This window comes from Rhinatrema bivittatum, chromosome 5 (genome assembly GCF_901001135.1).
Source record: "Rhinatrema bivittatum chromosome 5, aRhiBiv1.1, whole genome shotgun sequence".
Lineage (NCBI taxonomy): Eukaryota > Metazoa > Chordata > Amphibia > Gymnophiona > Rhinatrematidae > Rhinatrema > Rhinatrema bivittatum.
This window is the reverse complement of record NC_042619.1, coordinates 301,503,270-301,528,471: the sequence shown is the minus strand read 5'-3', so window position 1 is coordinate 301,528,471 and position 25,202 is coordinate 301,503,270. Positions and strand designations below refer to the sequence as shown.

The following is a 25,202-nucleotide window of genomic DNA, read 5'->3' as shown; positions in this document are numbered from 1 at the left end:
GCTGCTTTGCGGAATCCAAATTGATTGGGCGATAGTATTTGGTGATCCTCCAGGTAGTTGGATAACTGTGTGTTAACTAGTTTTTCATAATTTTTGATATGAATGGGAGGTTAGAGATGGGGCGGAAGTTGCCGGGATCATTGGTGTTCAGGTTTTGGTTTTTTGAGTAGGGGCTTGATTGAAGCTGTTTTAAAGGTCATCTGGGTAGATACCTTGGGCTAGGGAGCAATTTATAATGTCGGCTAGAGATTTAGAAATGGTATCCGGGATAAGTAAGAGTATTTTGGTAGGGATTTGGTCGAAGGGGTGTGATGATGGTTTCATTTTTTCAAGATCGTTTGGATGTCATCGGTAGTGATGGGTTCGAAAGTGTTGAGAGTGATGTCTTTGTTTGGATGAACATATGAAGTATTGGAAGGTCCACTTGCATTTGGAGTCAACTTATTCAGGAGGTCAGATATTTTTCTATTGAAGTAGAGAGCCAATTCGTCTGCTTTAGTTTTTGCTAGGTCCTCTGGGATTGCTGGGGTGATGGCTTTTGTGAGACTGGACACGTAATTGAATAAAGCTTTCGAGTCAAAAATGAGGTGGTGAATCTTGCGGGCATAATAGTCTCTTTTTGTTTTTAATGTGCTGTTTTTGTAGAAGTGGAGGGTGCGTTTATATTCCTGAAGCGAAGTAGGTGAAGGGGTTTTTCTCCATTTTTTTTTCCTTCTGTCGTAAAGTTAATTTGAGTTTTCGCAGATCCTCGTTGAACCATGGTTGACTCTTTGGTGCATTATGTTTGAGATTTTTTGGAGTTAGGGGACATAGTGTATTGGCTGCTGATTCTGTTATTTTCGACCAGGATTGGACTGCTGAGTTGGGAGTGGAAACGTCTAAGAGTGAAAGATCTGGGGCTAGATGCTTGGCGAGGAGATCCGAGGGGCATGTTTTCCTGTATAGAAATGGTTGAAGTGGGGGATTATTGTAGCTTGGTTTTAATAGAGAGAATGCGGTGGAGATTAATGTATGATCTGACCATGGGACCTTTTTGCACTCGGGATGTTCTGGGAGAGAGATGCCGGAATTGGTAAAGAGAAGGTCCAGCGTGTGACCCGCTTTGTGTGTGGGTTTGTTAATTTGTTGTTTGAAACCTAAGGCTGTCATGGCTGTGAGAAATGTTTCGCAGTTAGAAGAGAGAGGGGACTTGTCCACGTGAAGATTGAAGTCTCCCATGATAATGGTTGGAGAGTCCAAGTTTAGCTGCGTAGTAATGATTTCCAGAATAGAAGAGGAGTCGGATTCTAGGAGGCTTGGAGGGGCGTAGACTAAGAGAATTTGAAGATATTCAGATTTAAAGAGGCCTATTTCGAGTTTGGTTGGTGATTTGATTGGATGATGGGTAAATCTCAGAGATTTTTTTACTGCCAGGAGGATACCCCCGCCTCTTTTTTTTTGCCTTGGGATGGAGAAGAGGTCGTAGTTTTGGGTAGGGAGTTGGTTTAAGAGGGCGATATCCGATGTTTTGAGCCATGTTTCCGTTATGGCGCAGAAGTCTGGCTTGTCATCTTGAAGAAGGTCGTTGAGATGTTGAAATCCAGCACAAACAGGCCCGTGTCATGGCACTGCTGCCCACAGCCAAGGCCAAGACTTCCAAACATCTTTTGAAGAAGTATTCCCATCTTCCTGTGTATGCCCTGGCACTAGGAAGCACCAGGCTGCAACTTCAAAAAACCTCCTGGCGCAGGGCCCCAAGATTTTGCCCTGCGGATCCTTGACAGCCATGCTGTCTCAAATTGAAGCAGACACCAAGAACTCACCATGCAACCATGCGAAAAAGGCTGTGGCACCTCTCCAAGCAGGGGGTATAGCTACCCATAGCTCTCTTCCCTTTCTGCTCTGCATTCAGAGTAACCTATTCCACGGAGACCAAGGTCATAGCTGCATTTCTATAAGAAAGAATCCTATGGATCCTCTTACGATCTCCAAAAGGAGAATCACTCCTTCAGATTCCAGTTCTCCCTCTAAATCTTCCCTATGACAGTGGTCTCCTAGGACCTGGGTAAGCACAGCCAGTGACCCAGTCTTCAAGGGTAAGGAGCAGCTCCGGAGTACCTGTGCCCCCAAAAATGAACTTCCCTCAGGAGAACCACCTCCAAGATCCTCCCCCAATGCCTAACGAAACATACCAGACAGGATGCCACCAAATCCATTCAGGGAGAGAGGAAAATCATGGGATTTACCCAGGAGAACCAAAGGAAATGTGGGACAAGAAATGTAGTTTGTTTGTTTTTTAATCAGGAAGCAAAAATGCATCCGATACTGAAACTACAAGCTCCGAAGAAACAAGCCCCCTTGAGGTTTTCTTCAGCAGAAAACAGGGGCTGCTGAGGATGTAGGCCCAGCCACACTACTTAAAAACATAAGAAATTGCTATACCTGGTCAGACCAAGGGTCCATCAAGCCCAGCATCCTGTTTCCAACAGTGGCCAATCCAGGTTACAATACCTGTTAAGCACCCAAACACCAAGAAGATCCCATGCTACTGATGCCAGAAATAGCAGTGGCTATTCCCTAAGCCAACTTGATTAATAGCAGTTAATAGATTTCTCCTCCAAGAACTTATCCAAACCTTTTTTAAACCCAGCTATACTAACTGCACTAACCACATCCTCTGGCAACAAATTCTAGAGCTTACTTGTGCGTCAAGTAAAAAATAATTTTCTCTGATTAGTTTTAAATGTGCCCCATACTAACTTCATGGAGTGCCCCCTAGTCCTTCTGGAATCCAGCCCCATGAGTTAGCGCAGGCCTCCCTGCTGGCTTCCTCCTACTCGGGAGAGTTCTAAAATGGCCCTCGTTCCTGCACTCAGCTTAGCCTGGCAGAATTATAAGCGATAAAGGAAGCCCCACCAAAATTAGCAAATGGATAGGTGACTGTGCTGCTAAAACCAGGGGAAGATCCCCCAACCAGCCCCTCAATGCCTCTTGAACCAGATCTGTACAGCCCCGAAGCTGGCTGCATCCCCCGCTTCCGCAGGGGGAAATTAGGTGAAGATCCGGTAGGTCTCGAGCAAATTCTAATACCTAGCCGTTTTCTATCACCTCTAGAACCCACTGATCCGTCTTTATGTGGACCCATTCCTCGAGAAATAGGGACAGCCGTCTACCTAAGTTTCGAATGGAGGAATGGGCTGGCCTCGTTTCATTGGGAGGAGGATTTTGTGGCTGGGAGTTGCTGGCTACTATCCCTGAAGGGTTGACGTCCCTGAAAGGAATGAGACCAGGGTTGGGATCTGAAAGCATTGCCTCTCGGGAAGGAACCTCATGCTCTGGTGTTAAAGCGATGCTGCCCCCTGAATCGAGTGCGAGAGGGTAAGAAGGGCTTGACTGTTTTGGGCGATCCTCCGTCAGCTTATGAATCTTATTCTCCCCCAGAGATTTGATAAGCTGTCTAGGTCCTCACCAAAAAGCAACTGACCCTTGAAGGGGAGAGTTCCCAACTTCGCTTTAGAAGAGGTGTCAGCAGACCAATTTCTCAGCCAGAGGCGGCGCCTGGCTGAGTCAGCAAAGACCATGGCCTTGGCTTGCACTCGTAGAAGATCATAAAGGGCATCCACCCCATACGCAATCGCTCCTTCTAATCGATCCACCTCTACAGATGGAAGGTCTTGGGAGCTGAGAAATTGCTGAACCCACCTAAGGCTTGCCTGCTGCATGAGACTGCCACAGATTGTCGCCCGAACACCCAAGGACAAGACCTCAAAGATGCATTTGAGGTAAAATTCCAACTTGCGGTCCTGGACATTCTTCAGAGCTGTAGCCCCCACCACCGGGATGGTGGTGTGCTTGGTAACCGCCAAAACAGAGGAATCCACCTTGGGCATCTTAAGCAAATTCAAATAGTCCTCAGGAAGAGGATAGAGCTTGTCTATAGCTCTACCCACTCGGAGTCCCGCCTCCGGGGACTCCCATTCCTTAAGGAGCATCAGCTTGTGCATAGGATGAAATGGGAACATACATGGAAGAGCCCTAAGTCCCGCCAGGACCAGGTCCATGTTGGCAGGCATTGCAGCCATAACAGTATCCACAGGGGGCACCTGTTCCCAGTTCCTACAATATGAAGGGAATGAGCGGTTCCAATTCCTCCTTTTGAAATAAACAGAGGACCCATGGATCAACTCCCTCAAAGGGGAGGGGGGTTAGGAAGAAGAGGATCCAGATTCAGAGTTGGGGCAGACGGTGGCCGAGGGGGGTGTCCGGAGGCAGCGGGATCCCCAGGACCACCCTAACCCTAACAGAGCCCTGTCCCTCCAGTGCCTTTGGGGGCTGCAGAGGAGAAATTTGTGGGTTTTTAGGTGGGGGGTCCAGGGATGCATCCTCCTCCTGTAGGCTAGCTAGATAAGACTTGTGCATAAGCAGCACAAACTCTGTGGAGAAACTAGACTTAGACTTCCCGGGGGGAGGGGGGGCAGGAAAAAGTCAGGCACCCCCCTCCGGGGAATGAGGGGGGCTCAAATCTGGAGAGGAAACCAAGGAATCGGGCTCACCTTCTTCCTGGAACTCCGATTCTGCATTTAAGCCTGCTTCCAGAATGGCTGTCATTCCCGAGGTTTTTCAGGCCGGGAACGGCCTGACCACACGGCATGTAACTCACCCCTGGGTCGCCTCAAAGGGACCGAGGAAGGACCCTCCCCACCCGGTAGGCACCTGGAACAGAGGCCTCCGCGGGAGAGCTGCATGGCAGGTTCTCCACAGGCCTTACAGACGCTGGGACGCGGCATCAGCACGAGAAAAAAAAAAAAAAAAATCGCTGAAAGAGAAAAAAAAACAGCTGGGCTGTGCAAGCGCTGAAGCCGGTCAGCAGAGGCAGCGACTGAACTCTGCACGCTGCCGGAGCTGTCCACAGTGCTTAAGAGGCACTAAAACCAAGCAAAATAAAAATCAGCCATGCCTGTACCTTTTTTTTCAGCTCAGCAAATACAGGGGAAAACTCTCCCTCACATGCCAAAAGGTACTGTTCAACAGTGGACAGCTAGTCAATGGGGGAGTGACTGGACCACCAGTATCATCCCAAATGGACACCGGGAACAAGGAGCCTAGGATGAAAAAAGTGGAGGGCAAGCCCCCCCTAGGCTCCCAGCAGAGCATTGAGACAGAACTGTCTCTGTGAAAAAAAGGGAGAAATCTTTCAAAGTCCTCTTTATTATTATTATTTTTTTTTTTAAATATAATCAGGAATTAAATACTTGCTTGATCCAGACCAGAAAAGAGAGAAGATCCCTTCAGGGAAAAACTAAGAGAATAAGAAGGGAACCATAGGTTCAGCTGCCTGCATCTGCTGGAGACAGACGAATACTGAAGGGATGTAGGGTAGGCTCTGTCCTGATATGGGATACCCTCACTGTTTTGGTCTGTCTCCATCTGCTGGACATGAGGCTCAACCCACGGTCTGGACTGATCCAGGTACGTACAGGGAATTGAAGAGAGCGCCAGGTGGCTGCCTATCTCTGGTACCAGAGACTGGCGCCAAAGCACTCACTGTGCTGCTCTAATAGAGCCAGAACCTGAGGTTCTGTCCTTACCTTCCTTTATGGAATGAAAGGGCTGGCACCTGTGTGTGTGTATATGTGTGAGTATGCTTCCCTTCCAGCAGGGAATAAGTCAAGAGGAGTCAGTCACTACTGGCCTTCCCTCCTGAGGAAACAGCTATCCTGCCCTAGCCACTCTAGCTCTCTCATCATTCATGCATCATCTTCACCTTTCTCCATCTCCAAACTCTCCCAATTAAAAAAAAACATTAAATAAAAATACAGAGGTAGCAAAATGTGAAAAAATTCCAGGTCTTGTATCCCCAGACTCATTAATTGTGCTGTTGGGCAACTAATATGTCCACATAAGTATAAAATAGCCATCATTGTTCAAGCACTGGCCAATACCAGAAGGAAAGAGTAGGAAAATGTTCTTCGCAGTACAAGATCTCATGCAAACATCTTCAGCAGGGATGAAAACATAGAAACTAGGAACCAGTACTCAGTAAGTTGATTCAGTTCAGAGGCAGGTACTGGGCAAACGAAGGGGGCACAGGAGAGAGAGTGCACAGTGTTCAGTGGTCATTAATCCAATAATCAAATTCCTAGATATTTTTCATACACAAGATAAAGCAGAAACTAATATAAATACATATCCATTTAAATAAAGAAATTAAAATGTTTGAGGAATATGCTGGTTTTACTGAAACAATAGGAAGAGGTCACTAACTCATGTGAAAGCCAGTGTCTTACTAAATGCTCAGTACTGAACAGGAAGCTTGCATTCCAAAGGTAACCGCAGCAGAGCATATTGCGGCTCAGGAGAAGGAACCATCCTCGTCTCTCTGTCCCCTCTCTCCCCTTTAGAATTACAGTGACTGAAAATGGTGTTGACCTGGTGGTCTCCCCCCTGCTCTGTTTCAGGCTTCCAGTTCAATTGGAGCTAGGCTCTGCTGGAATTCAGTGCTATGAGCCTCCATTTTTAACTTTCTCATTTAGCCCAGGTGCCTCAGAAAGTGGCTAGGAAGTGACACCACTATATAATGGCTGGGGACTTGCCCTGCACAGAGGACTGTGAGCACTGCCTCCATGGCATCCCCACAGTGGCTAGAATTCTAACAGCAATTAATCTGCTAATGATAAAACAATCTCCTAATGCGCATTTATACTATTTTTCTGATTGCCTTAGTACATTATATAATGCAGGACAAAGGCCAGCCAAACCCTTACAGAAGTGATGTGAACTCTGCTCCTCCAGTGCCCTATATGCATATCTGGCTTTCAGGATATCTAAATCATGCAAATGAATTTGGTCCTTGCATCAGATGCATGCAAGTAAATCTTTGGGTTTTTACAACAGATTTTCAGGACAACCACACTCATCTGCAACCACTGCCCTAGAATCAGGGCGCACTAGGAAACTGTGGACAAGTTTTCCATAAAAAATGCTGCTAGAAGCCTGGAATCACTCTGCCCTGGGCTCTCAACCTGTTCCACTACAGGGAGGGCAACCAGTATCAGTAATTCGGATCCACAAGAAAGAAAACTGCAGACACAAAGTAAAACAGGTTAGGAAAATTACAGGCTCAGCAGTTTTATTGCATTTACTTTTCCAATGTACCTGCCAACAATTCACTTACGCTTCATGTAATATGACGACAAGCAGACCAAACTGATTCCTAGACGTATCAATCTTGCAAATGTGCCGACACTCAACACACGCCTGGCCTGTGCTTAATGATCTCTTGGCCACAGGAAACTCTGCTTAGTTTTATAGATCACGAAACATCAGTTCCAGCTGTCAATCCTAAGCTTTCAGTAGCTGTCTCACATTAATACTCAGATGCTGTGTACCCACACCATGCCTCTTGCCCATCCTCACCCCTATGTGCAGTGGCACCAGATGGCACAGAGCCTTCCTGCTGGCATGTTCTACATTGATAGTGCCCAGATATATTCAGAATGGTTCCCTCCATGATACCCAGGTATTGTAACAAGACAACTGTTGCTGTCTGTGTTCCTCGCAACCTCCTGCTCATGTTTACTCATCAGCTGCATGAGACAGAGCAGGAAGGAAGGGGGAAAGAAATGATAGGAAACAGTTCTATAGTAAACATGGGATAAATAAGAGCCCGTAATCGCTTAGTTGAGATCTTGCTGCTGCTGCTGCCGCCACGACACTTTGGCACAGGGCTGATGGAGAAAACCAGTACAGACAAAATGTGATCCAGCTTACTGAGAAATGTCCAGAACCAGGACTGGAAGGTATCCACCTTTGCTGGGTTTTCTCCTATGTCTGAGGACATAGGGCACATTTGGCAACTAAAGTGCCACAGTTTTCTTTTTAAAGTTTTTCCAGGGGTCCATGTCTCTGTTCTTGCTGCAGAATGGAATGTGCAGGGATTGGGGGGTGGCCCCGCCCCCTTCTCCCTGCCTCAGGATTGCTTTCCTTTTGGGGTCTTTGCCTGGCTTTTCTTTCCTGTGTACTTGAAGCTGTGCAGTGGGTTCTGCCTTCCTTTGAACTGGAAGAGAGCAAAGAGAGACACTTACAGTGAAATGAGTGCATGCACACAAATCCCAATCCTTCGACATTTACTCTAATTGCCACGGCACTCTGCACTAAGCTTATTTACTGAGCTGTACACGGAAGCATCTGCACTATCACGGGTGACTGATACACACTAATGGAGGTAGAATAATCAGGTACCGCTACATGAACAGGTAAAGGAAAACTGGTTCTTACCTGCTAATTTTCTGTAGTACCACAGATCAGTCCAGACTCCTGGGTTTTGCCTCCGTTCCAGCAGATGGAGACAGAGAAAGTTTTACTGACACTGTCACTTAACCTGGTGTGCCACCTGCAGGTTGTCAGGATTAACCTGTACCCAAGCCAAGGTGGAAAATGTATCCCAAAAACAACGTAACCCATGAAAACATCTCCCGCTGAACAAGCAAGAGGAAATGGAACCACTTAATCTGAAAGATCCTTACAACCATATAAATCAGAATGTATAACCATCACCTGAGCCAGAAAATCCCTTTTAGCATAAATACAAAAAAACCACAGATCGAGCAGACTCTCCAAACCTAGGCGGGGCTCTGGACTGATCTGTGGTACAACAAGAATGAAAATTAGCAGGTAAGAACCAATTTTCCTTTCCCTGTACGTACCCAGATCAGTCCAGACTCCTGGGATATACCAAAGCCTCCCTAAACTGGGTTGGACTGTGAGTCCCGCTCGAAGCACACTTTCACCAAAACTCCTAGATTCTGGCACCTGAACATCCAAACGATAATGTCTGGAGAAAAAGTGTGCAATGATTTCCAAGTAGCTGCCCTACAAATCTACTGTGGCGATACCAACTAACATTCAGCCCAGGATGTCACTTGCAACCAAGTTGCGTGAGCTCTCAGATCTTGAGGCACTGACCGGCCCTTATAAAATGTATGCCAAAGCTATGGCCTCCCTCCTCCAACCACCTTGCTATGGTCGCCTTTGAGGCCTTCTGCCCCTTCTTTGTACAACTCGAGAGAATGAAAAGATGATTGGACACACTAAAGCTACTAGTAATCTTCAGATATTGCAACAGCACCCGCTTCACATCCGAACACCTCAATTCCTTATCCAAAGGAATCGTCCTATCCAGATTTGGAAAGGCTGGTAACTCCACAGACCGATTCAAGTGAAAAGGCGAGACCACTGTCGGAAGAAAAGAAAGCACCGTATGCAAAGAGACACCTGAATTTGAAATCTTTAAGAAAGGATCTCTATATGAGAGGGCCTGCAGCTCCGAAATCCTTCTAGCCGAACAAATTGCCACCAGAAAAACAACCTTTAAAGTAAGATCCTTCAAAGCCGCCCTGCGCAGCGGTTCAAACAGCACCCCACTCATCACTTTAAGAACCAAGTTTAGGCTCCACGGGGGACACACTTTCTGTATCAGAGGACACAAATGCTTAACATCTTGCAAGAACCGTACCACATCAGATGCGCAGCAAGAGACCTCCAAGTGCTCTTGCCTGTAAGGCACCCCAAGGCCACCACCTGGACCCTTAAGGAGTTGAAAGCCAAACCTTTGACCAAACCTTGCTGCAAAAAGAATAAAATCTGGGTCACCAAAGCACAAGTCAGATCCATGCAGTGCTCCCTGCACCAAGCCTTGAAGACCTTCCATACCCACACATAAGCCAAGGAGGTGGACTTTTCTTGCTTGCAACAAAGTGGTAATAAAATCCTCCATATAACCCTTTTCTTTCAGGCGCCTCCTCTCAAAAGCCAAACTGTGAGAGAGAAGCGATTTGCCTGATCCAAAAATATAGGACTTTGGCGCAGCAGGTTGGGACTCAGCAGACCGTCCACTGCAAGACTGATTAAATCCACAAACCATGGGCGAATAGGCCATTCTGCCACCACCAGAATTACTGATCCTGGATGAACTTCTATCCTTCACAAGACCTAGCCCACCAGCAGCCACGGCGGGAACACAAACAGAAGAATCCCCTGAGGCCACGGGAGGACTAAGGCAGACTTCTTCTGCCTCATGCTCCCTTTTTCGACTGAAGAACCACAGAGCTTTGGCATTCTTCTGCATTGCCATCAGATCCTTGCAAGGGACTCCCCCCTCCTGTGACAAATCAGGAGTATGGCTTCCTTTGACAACTCCCACTCTCCAGGATCTATCTGCCAGCGACTGAGGAAATTTGCCTGCACTTTGTCCACCCCTGCTATGTGGGAAGCTTCCAGCACCTCCAGATGTTGCTCTGCCCAGTGCACTAACTCTTGGGCCTCTTGCACCACTGCCTCACTCTTGGTGCCGACCTGCCAGATGATGAAAGCCACCGTCGTCGCATTGTCCGACAAAACTCTCACTGGCCTGCCCTGTAGAAGAGGAAGAAAGGCCTGAAATGCTAGACGTCTCTAGGTGGTTGATGAACCATGATGTCTCCCTCTGGAGACCACTGCCCCTGCGCCACTTGAGTCTTACACACTGCCCTCTAACCGGTAAGGCTGGCATTGGTTGTGACTACCATCCAAGTCTTCCAAAGCCACCTCATGGCTCAAATTGTCCTGACACAGCCACCAATCCAGACTCAATCTGGCACTTTCCATAAAGGGCAGCGGTAGATGTAATTGTTCTGATACCGTGTTTCACCTGGAGAGCAAGGCCAACTGAAGTGGCTGCATATGAGCAAATGCCCAGGGGACCAATTTCAAAGAGGAAGCCATAGACCCAAGAACCTGCAGATAATCCCATACCCTGCGAATCACCTTGCTTAGCAAACCACAAATCTGCCCCTAGACTTTGTCTATCCACTCCTCAGTAAGAAAAATTCTCCAAGCCTGGTGTCTAAGCACGCCCCCAAGAATTCCAGAACTTGAGATGGAACCAGCTGGCTCTTGGGAAGATTCACAACCCAGCCCAGGAACTGTAATCACTGCAGCAATGCTGCCACTGCCCGATGACAAAGGTCCTCTGACTTTGCCCGAATCAACCAGTCGTTCAAATACGGGTGAACCAGGATACCCCTCCTAACAAAGAGCTGCTGCCACTATGACCACCACTTTTGTAAAAGTCCTTGGAGCTGTTGCCAAACCAAAAGGCAGGGCGCAAAATTGAAAATGGTCCCCGAGGATCATGAACCTGAGAAACCTTTGATGATCTGGGTGAATAGGAATGAGGAGATATGCCTTATTCAGATGCAGGGAAGCCAAAAACTCCCCTTTGCGAACTGCAGTGATCATCAACCTCAATGTTTCCATCTAAAAATGAGGAAATTGAGTGCTACATTCACCTTCTTTAAATCCAAGATTGGATGAAAGGCGCCATCTTTCTTTGGGACCACAAAATAAATGGAGTACCTTCTTGTTCCCTGCTCAACAGGTACCGGAATTATGGCCCCCTACATACGTAGACGACCTACAGTTTCTCGAACCACCCATCTTTTCTGCTTGTACGTGCAAGGGGATCTTATGAACAAATCCTTTAATGGGCGTGCAAATTTTAAGACGTAACCGTGTTCTATCACTTTCAGGACCCACTGATCCAATGTGATCTTGGCCCACACCTCAAGAAAAAGAGATAACTGACCTCCTATTTTTGGAATGGAGAAGCAGGCCAGTCTCGCTTCATTGGGCGGACTTGGAATCAGAGGCCCCTTGACTGGTACCATTTATGGTCAGTCTCTGGCTTCAAAAGGACTGATTCCAAGACTGCTGCCTCCTGTTGCCTTGCCTCTGACCCTCCTCCTGAAGGATGAGACTGCTGGGAACGTCTGATGGACTGGAAACAAGCCTTGAGGAAGAGAAAATTCTGCCACCTCTGTCCTCTGGGAGTTTGTGTCATTTGGTCTCTGAGATGCTTCACAAGCTCCTCCAGGTCCTCTCCAAAAAGAAGCTTCTTAAAGTGAAGCGACCCAAGCTGAGACTTAGACCAACTATCCGCAGACCAGTTCCTCAGCCAAAGAAACCTTCTAGCAGAGACCGCGGACATCATCGACTGAGAGGAAGTGCATATGAGATCATACAAAGCATCCGCACCATAGGCCACCATGGCTTCCAGCCTCTCAGCCTGCTTTTCATCCTCCTTGGATAGCGTCCTATAGGACTGCAATTGCTGCACCCAGCACAATCTGACACAGAGCATAAAACTGCTACATAGAGCAGCGCAAATGCCCAATGCAGACACCTCAAATATCTTCTTGAGATGCACCTCCAACTTCCTATCTTGCATATCCTTTAAGTGCCGCCAATCCCACCACCGGGATCATTGGTTTCAATGGAACGAAGAAGACAAAGTATCCATCGTCGGCATCCTCAACAGATCCAGTGTTTTCTGGTAATGGATATAGCTTCTCCATGGCTCTGCCAACCTTTAAAACTGTATCTGGCATCTCCCACTCCCGATGCACTAACTTCTTCACTCATTTGTGAAAAGAGAACGCCTTTGCTGGTCCCCTTAAGCTTTCCATGACAGAATTCACTTTCTCGTGGTCCAAATCAGCCTGGGGTTCTTTAATACCCAGTTCCTTCAAGAGACGTGGGATTAAGGAGAGCACCTTCGGATCATCTCCCTCCATCAAGGGTGCTTGATTGCGATCATCATTAGAGTCCATGCTATCCAAAAGAGGATCCACCCCAATGGATCTCCAGGCAGAGCATCACCATTCTCCAAGCTCTCCGAGGAAACATCTGCATTCCCCAAATGCACCTGTTGTCCCAGCACTCTTCGAACTCTGGTCGGTCCACCAGATCGAACTGATCGAGGCTTCTTAGCCAGAACTGGCTCCTGGAGGTCCAGAGGCTTATGGAGACAACGTCCAGCCGCCCTTCTAGCAAAAAATGCCTTGTGCATAAGGCGAACAAAATCCAGGGAAAAATCCCCCCTGTTCGTCTGGATCCTGCGCTCCAGGAGGTCTTCTTCCTCCTCCCCCAGCAGAGGATCCTGGACCCCCGGGGTTCTACGGACCTACGATCTGCTGGAGATAGTGGTGGGGGCAGGGCAGCGTCCTTGCAAGCTCTATCAGTCATGGCATCAAAAAAAGACAAAATGGCCGTTGTTCCTGCCGAAATCGGGAAGGCATCGTTAGCTGCTCAGCACCCTTCTCCGTTCCTGCGGAGGATCGCTGCCTATCCAAGCCTTTCTTTGCACTCTCCAAGCTGCCTTCTCCTCCGGAGATGCAGCGGGAACAAATGCCGTTGAGAGGAAGTCACGCGTGTGTCCCCACATGCTGTGCACTGCCCACTGTATGACATGGCTCTCCTCCTTTTTCTTTTGTTTTACTGCCACACCAGCCCGCCTACAGAACGACCGCAAAAACCAGCCTCCAGTGCACCCGACATCCCCAAAGTGACATGCTGCTAAGCCCAGCCGAAGCACCCAACCAGCACGACAAAACAAAATACAAACTAAGTGGCCCTTCTTTTTTTTTTTAAGCTTTCCTTTAGCGGTTGCAAGCTCCGGCTGTCCACCTGTAGGAGAAAGGAGAGGGAACTGGCTACACCAGTTATCTCCCCCCCTCAGCAGGTTAAGGATCGGGCAGACCCAGGGGTTTCCAAACCCCTCCTGCTCGTCCGCTCCTCCACCTGAAAGGATGGCCCCACTAGGACCTACCAACCTTCAGTCAACCTAACCCTAAAACTGCCTTTTTTTTTCCCTCAGACTGCAGGATTTGCACCACCTTCCATCTGCTGGAGGCAGAGAAATACTGTCAGACTGCAGGTGGCACACCAAGTTAAGGGACAGTGTTAGTAAAATTCTGTCTCCATCTGCTGGAAGGGAGGCAAAATCCAGGAGTCTGGACTGATCTGGGTACGTTCAGGGAAACTAGTTTACAAGATATTTTCCAGAGGCTGGGGACTTTGCAATACTGCAATGGCTCAACCAAAAGACAAATAATTTGGGGCTGAAAAATGATTGTGCAATTTCACCCCTTTCCAGGACAGATTCACTCATCTTTTCTGATTGTGAAGGACAGTACTGACCCTTCTGCTGTACTTTAAGTTGGTCCAGTCAACCACTTCCATACACTGAATTAAACCTCACTCTATCCAGGATCCCCCCATCCGATCCCTCCTATGTCCCAAGGGTTCAGTGATCCACTGAAGGGAATAGGATAGAAATTAAGACTGTCTGACTTATTCCCATAGGAGCTCTGCAAACAAACCTTGAAGTTTTTATTTGTGTGACTGCCACCTGCTGCATTCCTTCTGCGTTTCTTCTTGTTGATGTGCGGCTGGGCGATGCCACGCAACATTGGTGGGACTGGGGAAAGCAAGACAAGAGACAAGTCAGCACTGTCCGAGGCTTGGTAATATCAGGATATCAGAGGCTGGCCAGATGGGAAGGGGATCAAGGCTTGATTCCTTGGGAAGGGGTGGGGGGGGGGGGGGGGATGTGGAGGTTGTTCTACTATGGGTTTTCTTTGTTATACTCTAAAAGTGCTAATGCTAAAGTATGAATTAGCCAATTACTTAATTATTTATTTAAAGGCTTTTATAGACCGGTATTCGTAAGTACATCATATCGGTTTACAATAAACTTGAGATAAAAACGGAAATACAATAAACAGGTAGTAAAAAACTGGGAGGGGATAAAAAAAAAAAAAAAGACCAAAGAAACATTGTAGAATTAAATTGATAGAGTAGTCAACAAGGGAGAGGGTTGTATAAGGGCATTTCAGCTAGGAGGTGGGTACAATGTTCGGCGGGGGGGGGGGGGGGGCATCTAACAAATATGAACAAGCTAAGTAGGGGAGAAGTGCTCCGGGAATCACAGGTGGGGGGGGGGGGGGGGGAGGGAGATTAGGGTGAAGGAGAAGGGATAAGAACATAAGAACATAAGAAATTGCCATGCTGGGTCAGACCAAGGGTCCATTAAGCCCAGCATCCTCTTTCCAACAGAGGCCAAACCAGGCCACAAGAACCTGGCAATTACCCAAACACCTAGAAGATCCCATGCTACTGATGCACTGATGCAATTAATAGCAGTGGCTATTCCCTAAGTAAACTTGATTAATAGCAGTTAATGGACTTCTCTTCCAAGAACTTATCCAAACCTTTTTTGAACCCAGCTACACTAACTGCACTAACCACATCCTCTGGCAACAAATTCCAGAGATTTATTGTGCGTTGAGTGAAAAAGAATTTTCTCCGATTAGTCTTAAATGTGCTACTTGCTAACTTCATGGAATGCCCCCTAGTCCTTCTATTATTCGAAAGTGTAAATAACCGAGTCACATCTACTCGTTCAAGACCTCTCGTGATCTTAAAGACCTCTATTATATCCCACCTCAGCCGTCTCTTCTCCAAGCTGAAAAGCCCTAACTTCTTCAGCCTTTCCTCATAGGGGAGCTGTTCCATACCCTTTATCATTTTGGTTGCCCTTCTCTGAACCTTCTCCATTGCAACTATATCTTTTTTGAGATACGGCGACCAGAATTGTACACAGTATTCAAGGTGTGGTCTCACCATGGAGCGATATAGAGGCAATATGACATTTTCTGTTTTATTAACCATTCCCTTCCTAATAATTCCTAACATTCTATTTGCTTTTTTGACTGCCGCAGCACACTGAGCCGACGATTTCAATGTGTTATCTACTATGACGCCTAGATCTCTTTCTTGGGTGGTAGCTCCTAATATGGAACCGAACATCGTGGATGGAATGTTTATTCAGGGAATGCTTTTATAAAAAGCCATGTCTTTAGTTTTTTTTTAAAATTTTTGTGAGCATGGCTCTAAACGAATGTCTGCCAGCATAGAATTCCAAAGGGTGGGTCCTGCGATGGAGGGGGTGCGCTCTTTCGTGGAGAGCAAGCGGTAGGTTTTTGGAGAGGGGGTGGTGTATAGGGTGCCTTTGTATGCTTTTCTGGTGGGGCGGTTGGATGATAGAAGGCGTAGGGAGTTGCCAAGCCAGTGTTTGTTGCAGTTGTGAATGGTTTTGTGTATGATAGAGAGTTTTGTATAGGATACGTTGAGATATTGGGAGCCAATGAAGGATGGGGGTAATGTGATCTGATTTGCGGGTATTGGTAAGTATTCTAGCTGCGGCATTTTGCAGGATTTGGAGGGGTTTGGTTGTGGATTCAGGGAGGCCGAGGAGTAATGAATTACAGTAGTCAATTTTTGATAGGATGGTGGCCTGAAATACGGTGCAGAAATCACTGTGGTGAAGGAGAGGTTTAAGTTTTTTAAGGATCTAGAGTTTGAAATAGGATTGCCTTATGGTTGTGTCAATACATTTTTTTTAGGTTAAGGTGGTTATCGATGATAACACCAAGGCTTCGAGCATTTTCCTTGAAAAGGGTCGGGGGGAAGGGGGGAGGGACTGCCAGTTGGCAGAGGGATAGCGATATTGGGTGGTGAGATGATGAGGAGTTCAGTTTTTGCAGGATTCAATGCAAGGTGGAGGTTGTTTAGTAGCTGGTTTATCTCGCTGAGACAGTTCTCCCAGGTTTTGAATGCATTGGAGATTGAGTCTTGAATGGGTATGAGGATTTGCACATCATCTGTGTAGATGAAGTGTGGTAAACCAAGCCTGGAGAGGAGATAGCAGAGGGGGAGTAGATATATGTTAAAGAGGGTGGAAGAGGGAGAACCCTTGGTGTACACCTTGGGTGAGTTGAGTGGGGGGAGGATTCCGATTTACCAATTGTGACTATGTAGTGCCTGTTCTCTAGGTAGGATATGAACCATTAAAGGGCTAGTCCTGTGATACAGATTTCTGATAGTAGGTTGATTAAGATTTTGTGATTGACGGTATCGAAGGCAGCAGATATGTCGAGTAGCGCTAGTATGTATGATTGTCCATGGTCTAGTCCTTTAAGGACTGTCTGTGAGTCTGTGTCTGTGAGTGAGAGTAAGAACATAAGAAATTGCCATGCTGGGTCAAACCAAGGGTCCATCAAGCCCAGCATCCTGTTTCCAACAGAGACCAAACCAGGCCATAAGAACGTGGCAATTACCCAAACACTAAGAAGATCCCATGCTACTGATGCAATTAAAAGCAGTGGCTATTCCCTAAGTAAACTTGATTAATAGCCGTTAATGGACTTCTCCTCCAAGAACTTATCCAAACTTTTTGAACCCAGCTACACTAACTGCACTAACCACATCCTCTGGCAACAAATTCCAGAGCTTTATTGTGTGTTGAGTGAAAAAGAATTTTCTCCGATTAGTCTTAAATGTGCTAATTGCTAACTTCATGGAATGCCCCCTAGTCCTTCTATTATTCGAAAGTGTAAATAACCGAGTCACATCTACTCGTTCAAGACCTCTCATGATCTTAAAGACCTCTATCATATCCCCCCTCAGCCATCTCTTCTCCAAGCTGAACAGCCCTAACCTCTTCAGCCTTTCCTCATAGGGGAGCTGTTCCATCCCCTTTATCATTTTGGTTGCCCTTCTCTGTACCTTCTCCATCACAACTATATCTTTTTTGAGATGCGGCGACCAGAATTGTACACAGTATTCAAGGTGCGGTCTCACCATGGAGCGATACAGAGGCATTATGACATTTTCCGTTCTATTAACTATTCCCTTCCTAATAATTCCTAACATTCTGTTTGCTTTTTTGACTGCTGCAGCACACTGAGCAGACGATTTTAATGTATTATCCACTATGATGCCTAGATCTTTTTCCTGGGTGGTAGCTCCTAATATGGGACCTAACATCGTGTAACTACAGCAAGGGTTATTTTTCCCTGTATGCAACACCTTGCACCAAGTGTTTCCATTAAAGTTTTTACGGAAGCCAAACTGAGTCATATATGATGTTATGAGTTTCCAGGTGTTCTGAGAGTTGTGTGTTAACAACTTTTTCCATGATTTTTGCTAGAAAGGGCAGTTGGATATGGGTCAGTAATTTGCGAGGTCGGTAGGGTCGAGATTGTGTTTTTTTAGGATGCGTTTAACTACAGCCTGTTTTAGGGGTTTAGGGACATTACCAGTGGAGAGTGAACAATTAATATCAGCTAGGGGTTTGGCTATGGTGCTTGGGATAGCTAGAAGTGCACTGGTAGGGATTGTATCGGAAGGGTGAGAGGAGGGGTTTAGTTCCTTTAGGATGGATTCAATTTCTGATGCAGATGTTGCGTCTGAATGCAACCATAAATTTATTGGGTGGAGTGTGAGGGAAGTGGGTGTGGAGAAGCGTTGCAAGATTTTTGTGATTTTATATTACCTAACAATGTATACTTTGTATATTACCTAACAATGTTTATATTTGATGTACTTGAACAAAACAATAAAAAGCAGTTGAAAACCAAAGGAAGTGAAGCCACTTTTTGTGCTAGTTTTCAGCTACACCATCAGGAAGCTGCAGCCCCACAGAGCACTCCTCTTCCCCCATCATTACCTGGTCTGAGCGAGGCCTCATGGAGAACCCTTAAAGCACATGAGAGCAGAGATTGAAGGCTGCTGCCTGAACCAGACTTAACCAGCAACTCCAAAACAGCTACTTCAGTTTGCAAGACAAGACTATCGCAAATGTTTTCACTTTCTTCCTCAGTTCCTTCTGTTTTTGTTCTCTTTCTCTCTATACTTTTAGAATGTTATTGCTTGGCAGCTTCCTTCTGTGCCAACGCGTTTCCAGCTCAAATCAGAATCAGCCATAATGAACCTTTTTTTTTCCAATTACCTGGAGTGTTATTGAGAAATTACTACTTACCTGATAATTTCCTTTTCATTAGGACAGTCAAGTGACTCCAGAACAAGAGGGTTTTTTGCTCCCCTACCAGCAGATGGAGACAGAGTAAACTGATGTCATGGTATATAACCCCCTCTATTGACACCAGCCTGCCAGTATGCTCTTGAAAAGCAACTGTGAACAGATTAGCAAAAAACTTGATTAAAACAAGTAATCATTTCAATAAGCCAATACGCAATACTGAGCTGAAACAAGAATGTAATAACACTAGTCTAGGACTGGACTAACATTTACCAGTAATCCCTGTAACACATAGCCGCACAGGACGACTATAATACAATCATTTGGTAGCCAAGGGAGGGAAGCTGGATTCATCTGACTGTCCTAAAGAAAAGGAAATTATCAGGTAAGTAGTAATTTCTCATTTCTTAGTGTCCAGTCAGATGAACCCAGAACAAGTGGGATGTACCCAAGATACTCCCTCATAGGGTGGGATGCTGCCCACGATCCAGTCAAAACTGTATGTGCAAAGGCTGCATCCTCCTGGGCCTGCACATCCAGACAATACTACCTGGAAAAGGTGTGTAAGGAGGACCACATCATAGCTTGGCAAATGTCAACTGGGACAACAATCTACCTTCTTCCCATGACACTGCCTAAACCATAGTGGAATGAGCCCTCACCTGATGGTATTGGCTTCCCGGCATCCACGAATGCAGCCGTGACTACCTCCTTAATCCAGCGAGCTACTGTAGCCCGCGAGGCTGGCTCTCCCTGTCTAGAACCGCCATGAAGGACAAACAGATGGTCTGACTTCTGCAAGGGGTCAGTAACCTTGAGATATCTGACAGTATGCCTCCTGACATCCAAGGGTCACAACAAACAATACTCCTCTACATCTCACTCTCCTTCTAAGGGTGGCAGGGAAATGGACTGATTCAAGTGAAACTCAGTGACCACCTTCGGTAAAAAGGAAGAAACAGTATGCAGCTGTACCACCCCTGGAATCACCTGGAGAAATGGTTCCTGGCAAGACAGGGCCTGGAGTTCAGAAACCCTACACGCAGAACAACTGCCACCAGAATTACTGTTTTCAAGATCAACAACCGCAAGGAGAGATTATGTGGCGGTCTAAACGTAGGGCCTGCCAAGAAGTCCAATACCAAATTAAGACTCCACAAGGGCAATGGAAACCACAAGAAAGGCCGAAGAAATTTCACACCTCTCAGAAAACGGGCCACATCAGAATGAGCTGACAAAGATCCACCATTTACCTGACCCCTAAAACAAGAGAGTGCCGCTACCTGCACCTTCAGGGAATTGAGAGCCAAGCCTTTATGCAAGCCATCCTTCAAAAATTCCAAAATGAGCGGAATCTTGACCAAGGAAGGAAGAGTACCTTAATCCTCACACCAGGCCTCAAACACTCTCCACATAGGCCAAAAAAGTGGAAAATTTTCTTGCTCTTAGTAAGGCGGAAGTCACTGCCATGGAACAGCCATGTTTCAGCAAACGAGCCTTTTCAAGGGCCAACCCATAAGACAAAATCGATTCCGATCTTCGTACGCTGGAAGTCTAAGAGGCAAATACACCTGAAGCCGCTGCAGATCTGCATACCATGGTCTCCTGGGCCAATCTGGAGTGACCAAGAGCACCATCCCTCTGTGGCGCTCGATCCTTCAAATCAAACTGGGCCATGGAGGAAAGGTATACAGCGACTTGTCTTCCAGCCACCCTTGTACTAGGGCATTGATCTTCAAGGACTTCGGATCTCTTCTGCGACTGAAGAAGCATGCAACCTTCGCATTGCACAAGGTAGCCAACAGGTCTAAGAATGGAAGACTCCAGTGATCCCAAATCAGCTGAAATACCCCGTCTAACAATAGTCAATCTCTTAAGTCCAGATTTTCCCAGCTGAGAAAGTCTGCCCTTACATTGTCTTTACCTGCGATGTATGAGGCAGAGATCATCTGGAGCTGCATTTCTGCCCATTCCATAAGCTGATCTATTTCCTGCAACACTTGTGGGCTCTTGGTGCTTCCCTGAGGATTGATGGAAGCCACCATCAAAGCATTGTCTGACATTATACAGACTAATCGACACTGCAGTCTGTTGCTGAACTGTAAAAACGCCAACCATACTACTCTGGCTTCCAGGCGATCAATGTTCCAGAGAGACTCCTCTGCATTCCAGCAGCCTTGCACTGTCCGCTCCTGACAGTGAGCTCCCCAACCAAGGAGACTTGCATCCATCATCAGCACCAGCCAGTGTGGAGAGATAAAGGAAACTCCCTTCCTCAGATGTTCTGCCTGTAGCCACAACTGCAATTGGGAGGAAACCTCCATTGGTAGGATAAGCCGAATCAAATATTCTTGAGACTGCGGGTTCCACTTCTAGGGTTGCCACCATCAAGCCAAGTACCTGCAGTAAGACCATACAATTGGGCGCAGAGTGGCCATCAACATACAGAGTTGGGCTTTCAACTTTCTGAGTCGAACTGTCGACAAGAACACCTTGCCCTGCTTTGTGTCAAAGTGAACCCCGAAATATTCCAGCAACTGAGAAGGCTGAAAACCACTCTTGGCTAGGTTCACCACCCAGGCGAGTTCCTGCAGCAGGGAAATCACCTGGTGAGTTACCAGGAGGCTTTCTTCCGGCAACTTGGCTCAGAGCAGCCAGTCGTCCAAATATGGGAGTACTAGGATTCCAGCCCTTCATAATTCTGCTGCAACTACTACCAATACCTTGGAGAAGATTCTGGGAGCGGTGGCCAAACCAAAGGGCAGTGTCTGAAACTGAAAATGGTACCTCAGCATTGCAAACCAGAGAAGGCATTGATGTTCCGGTCAGATGGTAATGATAACGTATGCTTCTGACAGATCCAGGGAGGTCAGAAACTCCTCCAGCTGCACCGGTCAGTATTAGTGAGCGCAATGTTTCCATGCAGAATTGGTTCACCTGCAGATGATGGCTAATACCTTTGAGATCCAGAATGGGACGAAAAGAGCCCTCCTTCTTTGGCACAATGAAATAAATGGAATATCGCCCCTTATTTTCTTGAGATGCAGACAATGGGACCACAGCCCTCAGATTGAGGGCTGTGGTCCCATTGACAATGTACTCAACACCTGCTTCTTCTGCAGGAAATGGCAGGGTGACTCCATGAATACGTCCCAAAGAACACTGCGAAACTCCATCGCATATCCGGCTCGCATCACTTCCAGGACCCACTGATCCGACGTGATTTTGGCCCACCTCTGATAAAAGAGAGAGGGGCATCCCTCTACCTCCTGTTCCTGGGGGTGGGTCAGCAAACCTTCATTGGGAGGCTCAGGAGGTTCCACTACCCGAACCTGCGCTTCTTCTGGGATGAAAGGACTGAGACCTACCGAAAGGCTGAGTCCTCTGAGAGGTTGCTCTTCTATAGGGTCAAAAACTCTTGGATCCTCTAGCACGACCCCTCATGTTAAAGGGGTGCTAAGTCTGCTTCTTATCCTCCAGCAAATGAATCTGAGATTCGCCCCATGTACTGGCCAGTTTCTCCAACTCGCTTCCAAATAAAGGTGAGCTGTTAAAGGGCAATTTGGTGAGGTTAGCCTTGGAGGTTGCAGCAGCCGACCAATATCTTAACCATAACTGGTGCCTGGCCACTATCATCGAAGCCATCCTTCTGGCAGAGGTGCAGACCAAGTCACAGCCTGAATTGCCAAGAAGGCCAAGGCTGGTTCCATAACTACCCTGGAATTCATCCCAGAATCAACCACCTCCTGGGAGAGAAGCAAACAAGAGCAAGCCACAAGGGAACAACAAGAAGTGATCTGCAAAGACATTGTCACTACTTCAAATGCTGCTTAAAGATAGTCTCAATCTTTCTACATGAGCATCCTTCAAGGCCGCTCCTCCTTCCACAGTAATAGTGGTCCGCTTGGAGACTGCACACACAAGTGCATCTACCTTCGGAAAAGTAAGCGCCCTCTTACCACTGGATCCAGAGGGTACAGGCTTTAAAGCAAGGACACCAAAATGGGATTTCTCTTCAGCTCAGACATGGAATCTGTCTCAGAGATCACAAGCATGTCCAAGGTCTGGGAGATCAGAGCAGGCTATTCATTTCTATGAAGGAACTGTAGCATAGTTCTATATGGTTCTAGACCTCGAGGAATTTCACTATCCTCCAAGCAAGCAGGAAATCGGCGGCATCATCCGTGCCCATCTGGATCCTTATCAGGAGGATCCGCTATTGCTCTAGGAGCACTCTTACGCACCAATCCTTGGCCACTATCCACAGAACGTGGCTCTCTCTGCAACCCAACAGACGTGTACCCTGAGCCTGGTCTATAAGCATCATTGTTGCCTGATGACTGGGACACTCTCACTAATCCAGACAGGGAAGGAGGGCTGTGAATGCTGCCTCTGCAGGACTGAAATGCAGAAGCTAGGTCCAAGACTCAAACTAGTCTACTCCTCCATCCCGCCTTGCAGTGAACTGCAAAGCACACTGGCATCCTGTTTGGATGAAAGGCACGATATAAATCCAAAGCTCATATTAGCATTACAGCTCTTAGGTTCAGTTTGTAAAGAAGGCACCAGTGATTCCTCTCTTACAGTGCCACACAATACATACTTAGATACTCTGGAACATTCTTCAGATGGGGTTTCACAATGGCAGGATGCAGGGCCTTGTCGTGACGCAGCAACTGGAAATCTCGAGGATTATCTTCAAAATATGTCTGCAAAGCAAGAAGAGAATGCTTTATCAGTAAGCTGAAGTTAATTAGCAGGAAATATTTGGATCTAGGTTTTCTTTTATTGGTAGAGCAGAGAATGTCCTGGTTCTACCCTCACATTACTTCCTTACCTTGAGTTTCTCAGAGTTCAGCAGCTCCTCCTTAATCTCTTTCAGTCGCGCTTCCTTAATTGCTTGTTTGGTAACAGACCGCATGGCATCCTGGGAGGGGGAAAAAAGGAAAATTGGTTCTCACCTGCTAGTTTTCGTTCTTGAAGTACCCACAGATCAGTTCAGACAAGTGAGTTTTGCATCCCTAACAGAAAATGGAGGCAGAGAGTCAAAAGGTTTGAGGCACTGCTACATAACCTAGAGTGCCACCTGCAGTACCTCAGTATTAAGAACATAAGAAATTGCCATGCTGGGTCAGACCAAGGGTCCATCAAGCCGAGCATCCTCTTTCCAACAGAGACCAAACCAGGCCACAAGAACCTGGCAATTACCCAAACACTACGAAGATCCCATGCTACTGATGCAATTAATAGCAATGGCTATTTCCTAAGTAAACTTGATTAACAGCCGTTAATGGACTTCTTCTCCAAGAACTTATCCAAACCTTTTTTGAACCCAGCTACACTAACTGCATTAACCACATCGACCCTTCTCTGTACCTTCTCCATCACAATTATATCTTTTTTGAGATGCGGCGACCAGAATTGTACACAGTATTCAAGGTCCGGTCTCACCATGGAGCGATACAGAGGTTTATGACATTTTCCTTTTTATTCACCATTCCCATTCTAATAATTCCCAACATTGTTTGCTTTTTTGACTGCCGCAGCACACTGAACCGACAATTTCAATGTGTTATCTACTATGACGCCTAGATCTCTTTCTTGGGTGGTAGAACCTAATATGGAACCTAACATTGTTTAACTATAACATGGGTTATTTTTCCCTATATGCATCACCTTGCACCTATCCACGTTAAATTTCATCTGCCATTTGGATGCCCAATTTTCCAGTCTCAGAAGGTCTTCCTGCAATTTATCACAATCTGCTTGTGATTTACCTACTTTGAACAATTTTGTATCATCTAAAATTTGATTACCTCATTTGTCGTATTTCTTTCCAGATCATTTATAAATATATTGAAAAGTACGGGGCCCAATACAGATCCCTGAGGTACTCCACTGCCCACTCCTTTCCACTGAGAAAATTGTCCATTTAATCCTACTCTCTGTTTTCCAGTCTTTAAGCCAGTTTGTAATCCACAAAAGGACATCGCCACTTATCCCATGACTTTTTACTTTTCCCCAGATGCCTGTCATGAGCAACTTTGTCAAACGCCTTCTGAAAATCCAAATATACTACATCCACCGGTTCACGTTTATGTACATGTTTATTAACTCCTTCAAAAAAGTGAAGATTTGTGAGGCAAGACTTGCCTTGGGTAAAGCCATGCTGACTTTGTATCACTACACCATGTCTTCCAATATGTTCTGTGATTTTGATCTTTAGAACACGTTCCACTATTTTTCCTGGCACTGAAGTCAGGCTTAACCGGTCTGTAGTTTCCCGGATCGCCCCTGGAGCCCTTTTTAAATATTGGGGTTACATTAGCCACCCTCCAGTCTTCAGGTACAATGAATGATTTTATGGAGAGGTTACAAATTTTTACTAATAGGTCTGAAATTTCATTTTTGAGTTCCTTCAGAACTCTGGGGTGTATACCATCCGGTCCAGGTGATTTACTACTCTTCAGTTTGTCAATCAGGCCTACCACATCTTCTAGGTTCACCATGATTTGGTTCAGTC

At 46.4% G+C, this 25,202-nt stretch overlaps 1 protein-coding gene across 2 annotated transcripts in view; it reads right to left on the bottom strand.

Moving 5' to 3' along the window:
• Positions 1-7,076: 7,076 nt before the first annotated feature.
• DDX56 (DEAD-box helicase 56) overlaps positions 7,077-25,202 on the bottom strand; it is a 103,688-nt gene continuing 85,562 nt past the window's right edge. For both annotated transcript variants that reach the window (XM_029604182.1, XM_029604183.1), the window contains 4 exons: positions 23,517-23,606; positions 23,283-23,388; positions 14,178-14,275; positions 7,077-8,035 (listed from right to left, as the gene is read on the bottom strand). In XM_029604182.1, the coding sequence (XP_029460042.1) occupies positions 7,949-8,035; positions 14,178-14,275; positions 23,283-23,388; positions 23,517-23,606 (381 nt within the window). In that variant the 3' untranslated portion in view covers positions 7,077-7,948. The remainder of the gene's footprint in view (positions 8,036-14,177; positions 14,276-23,282; positions 23,389-23,516; positions 23,607-25,202) is intronic.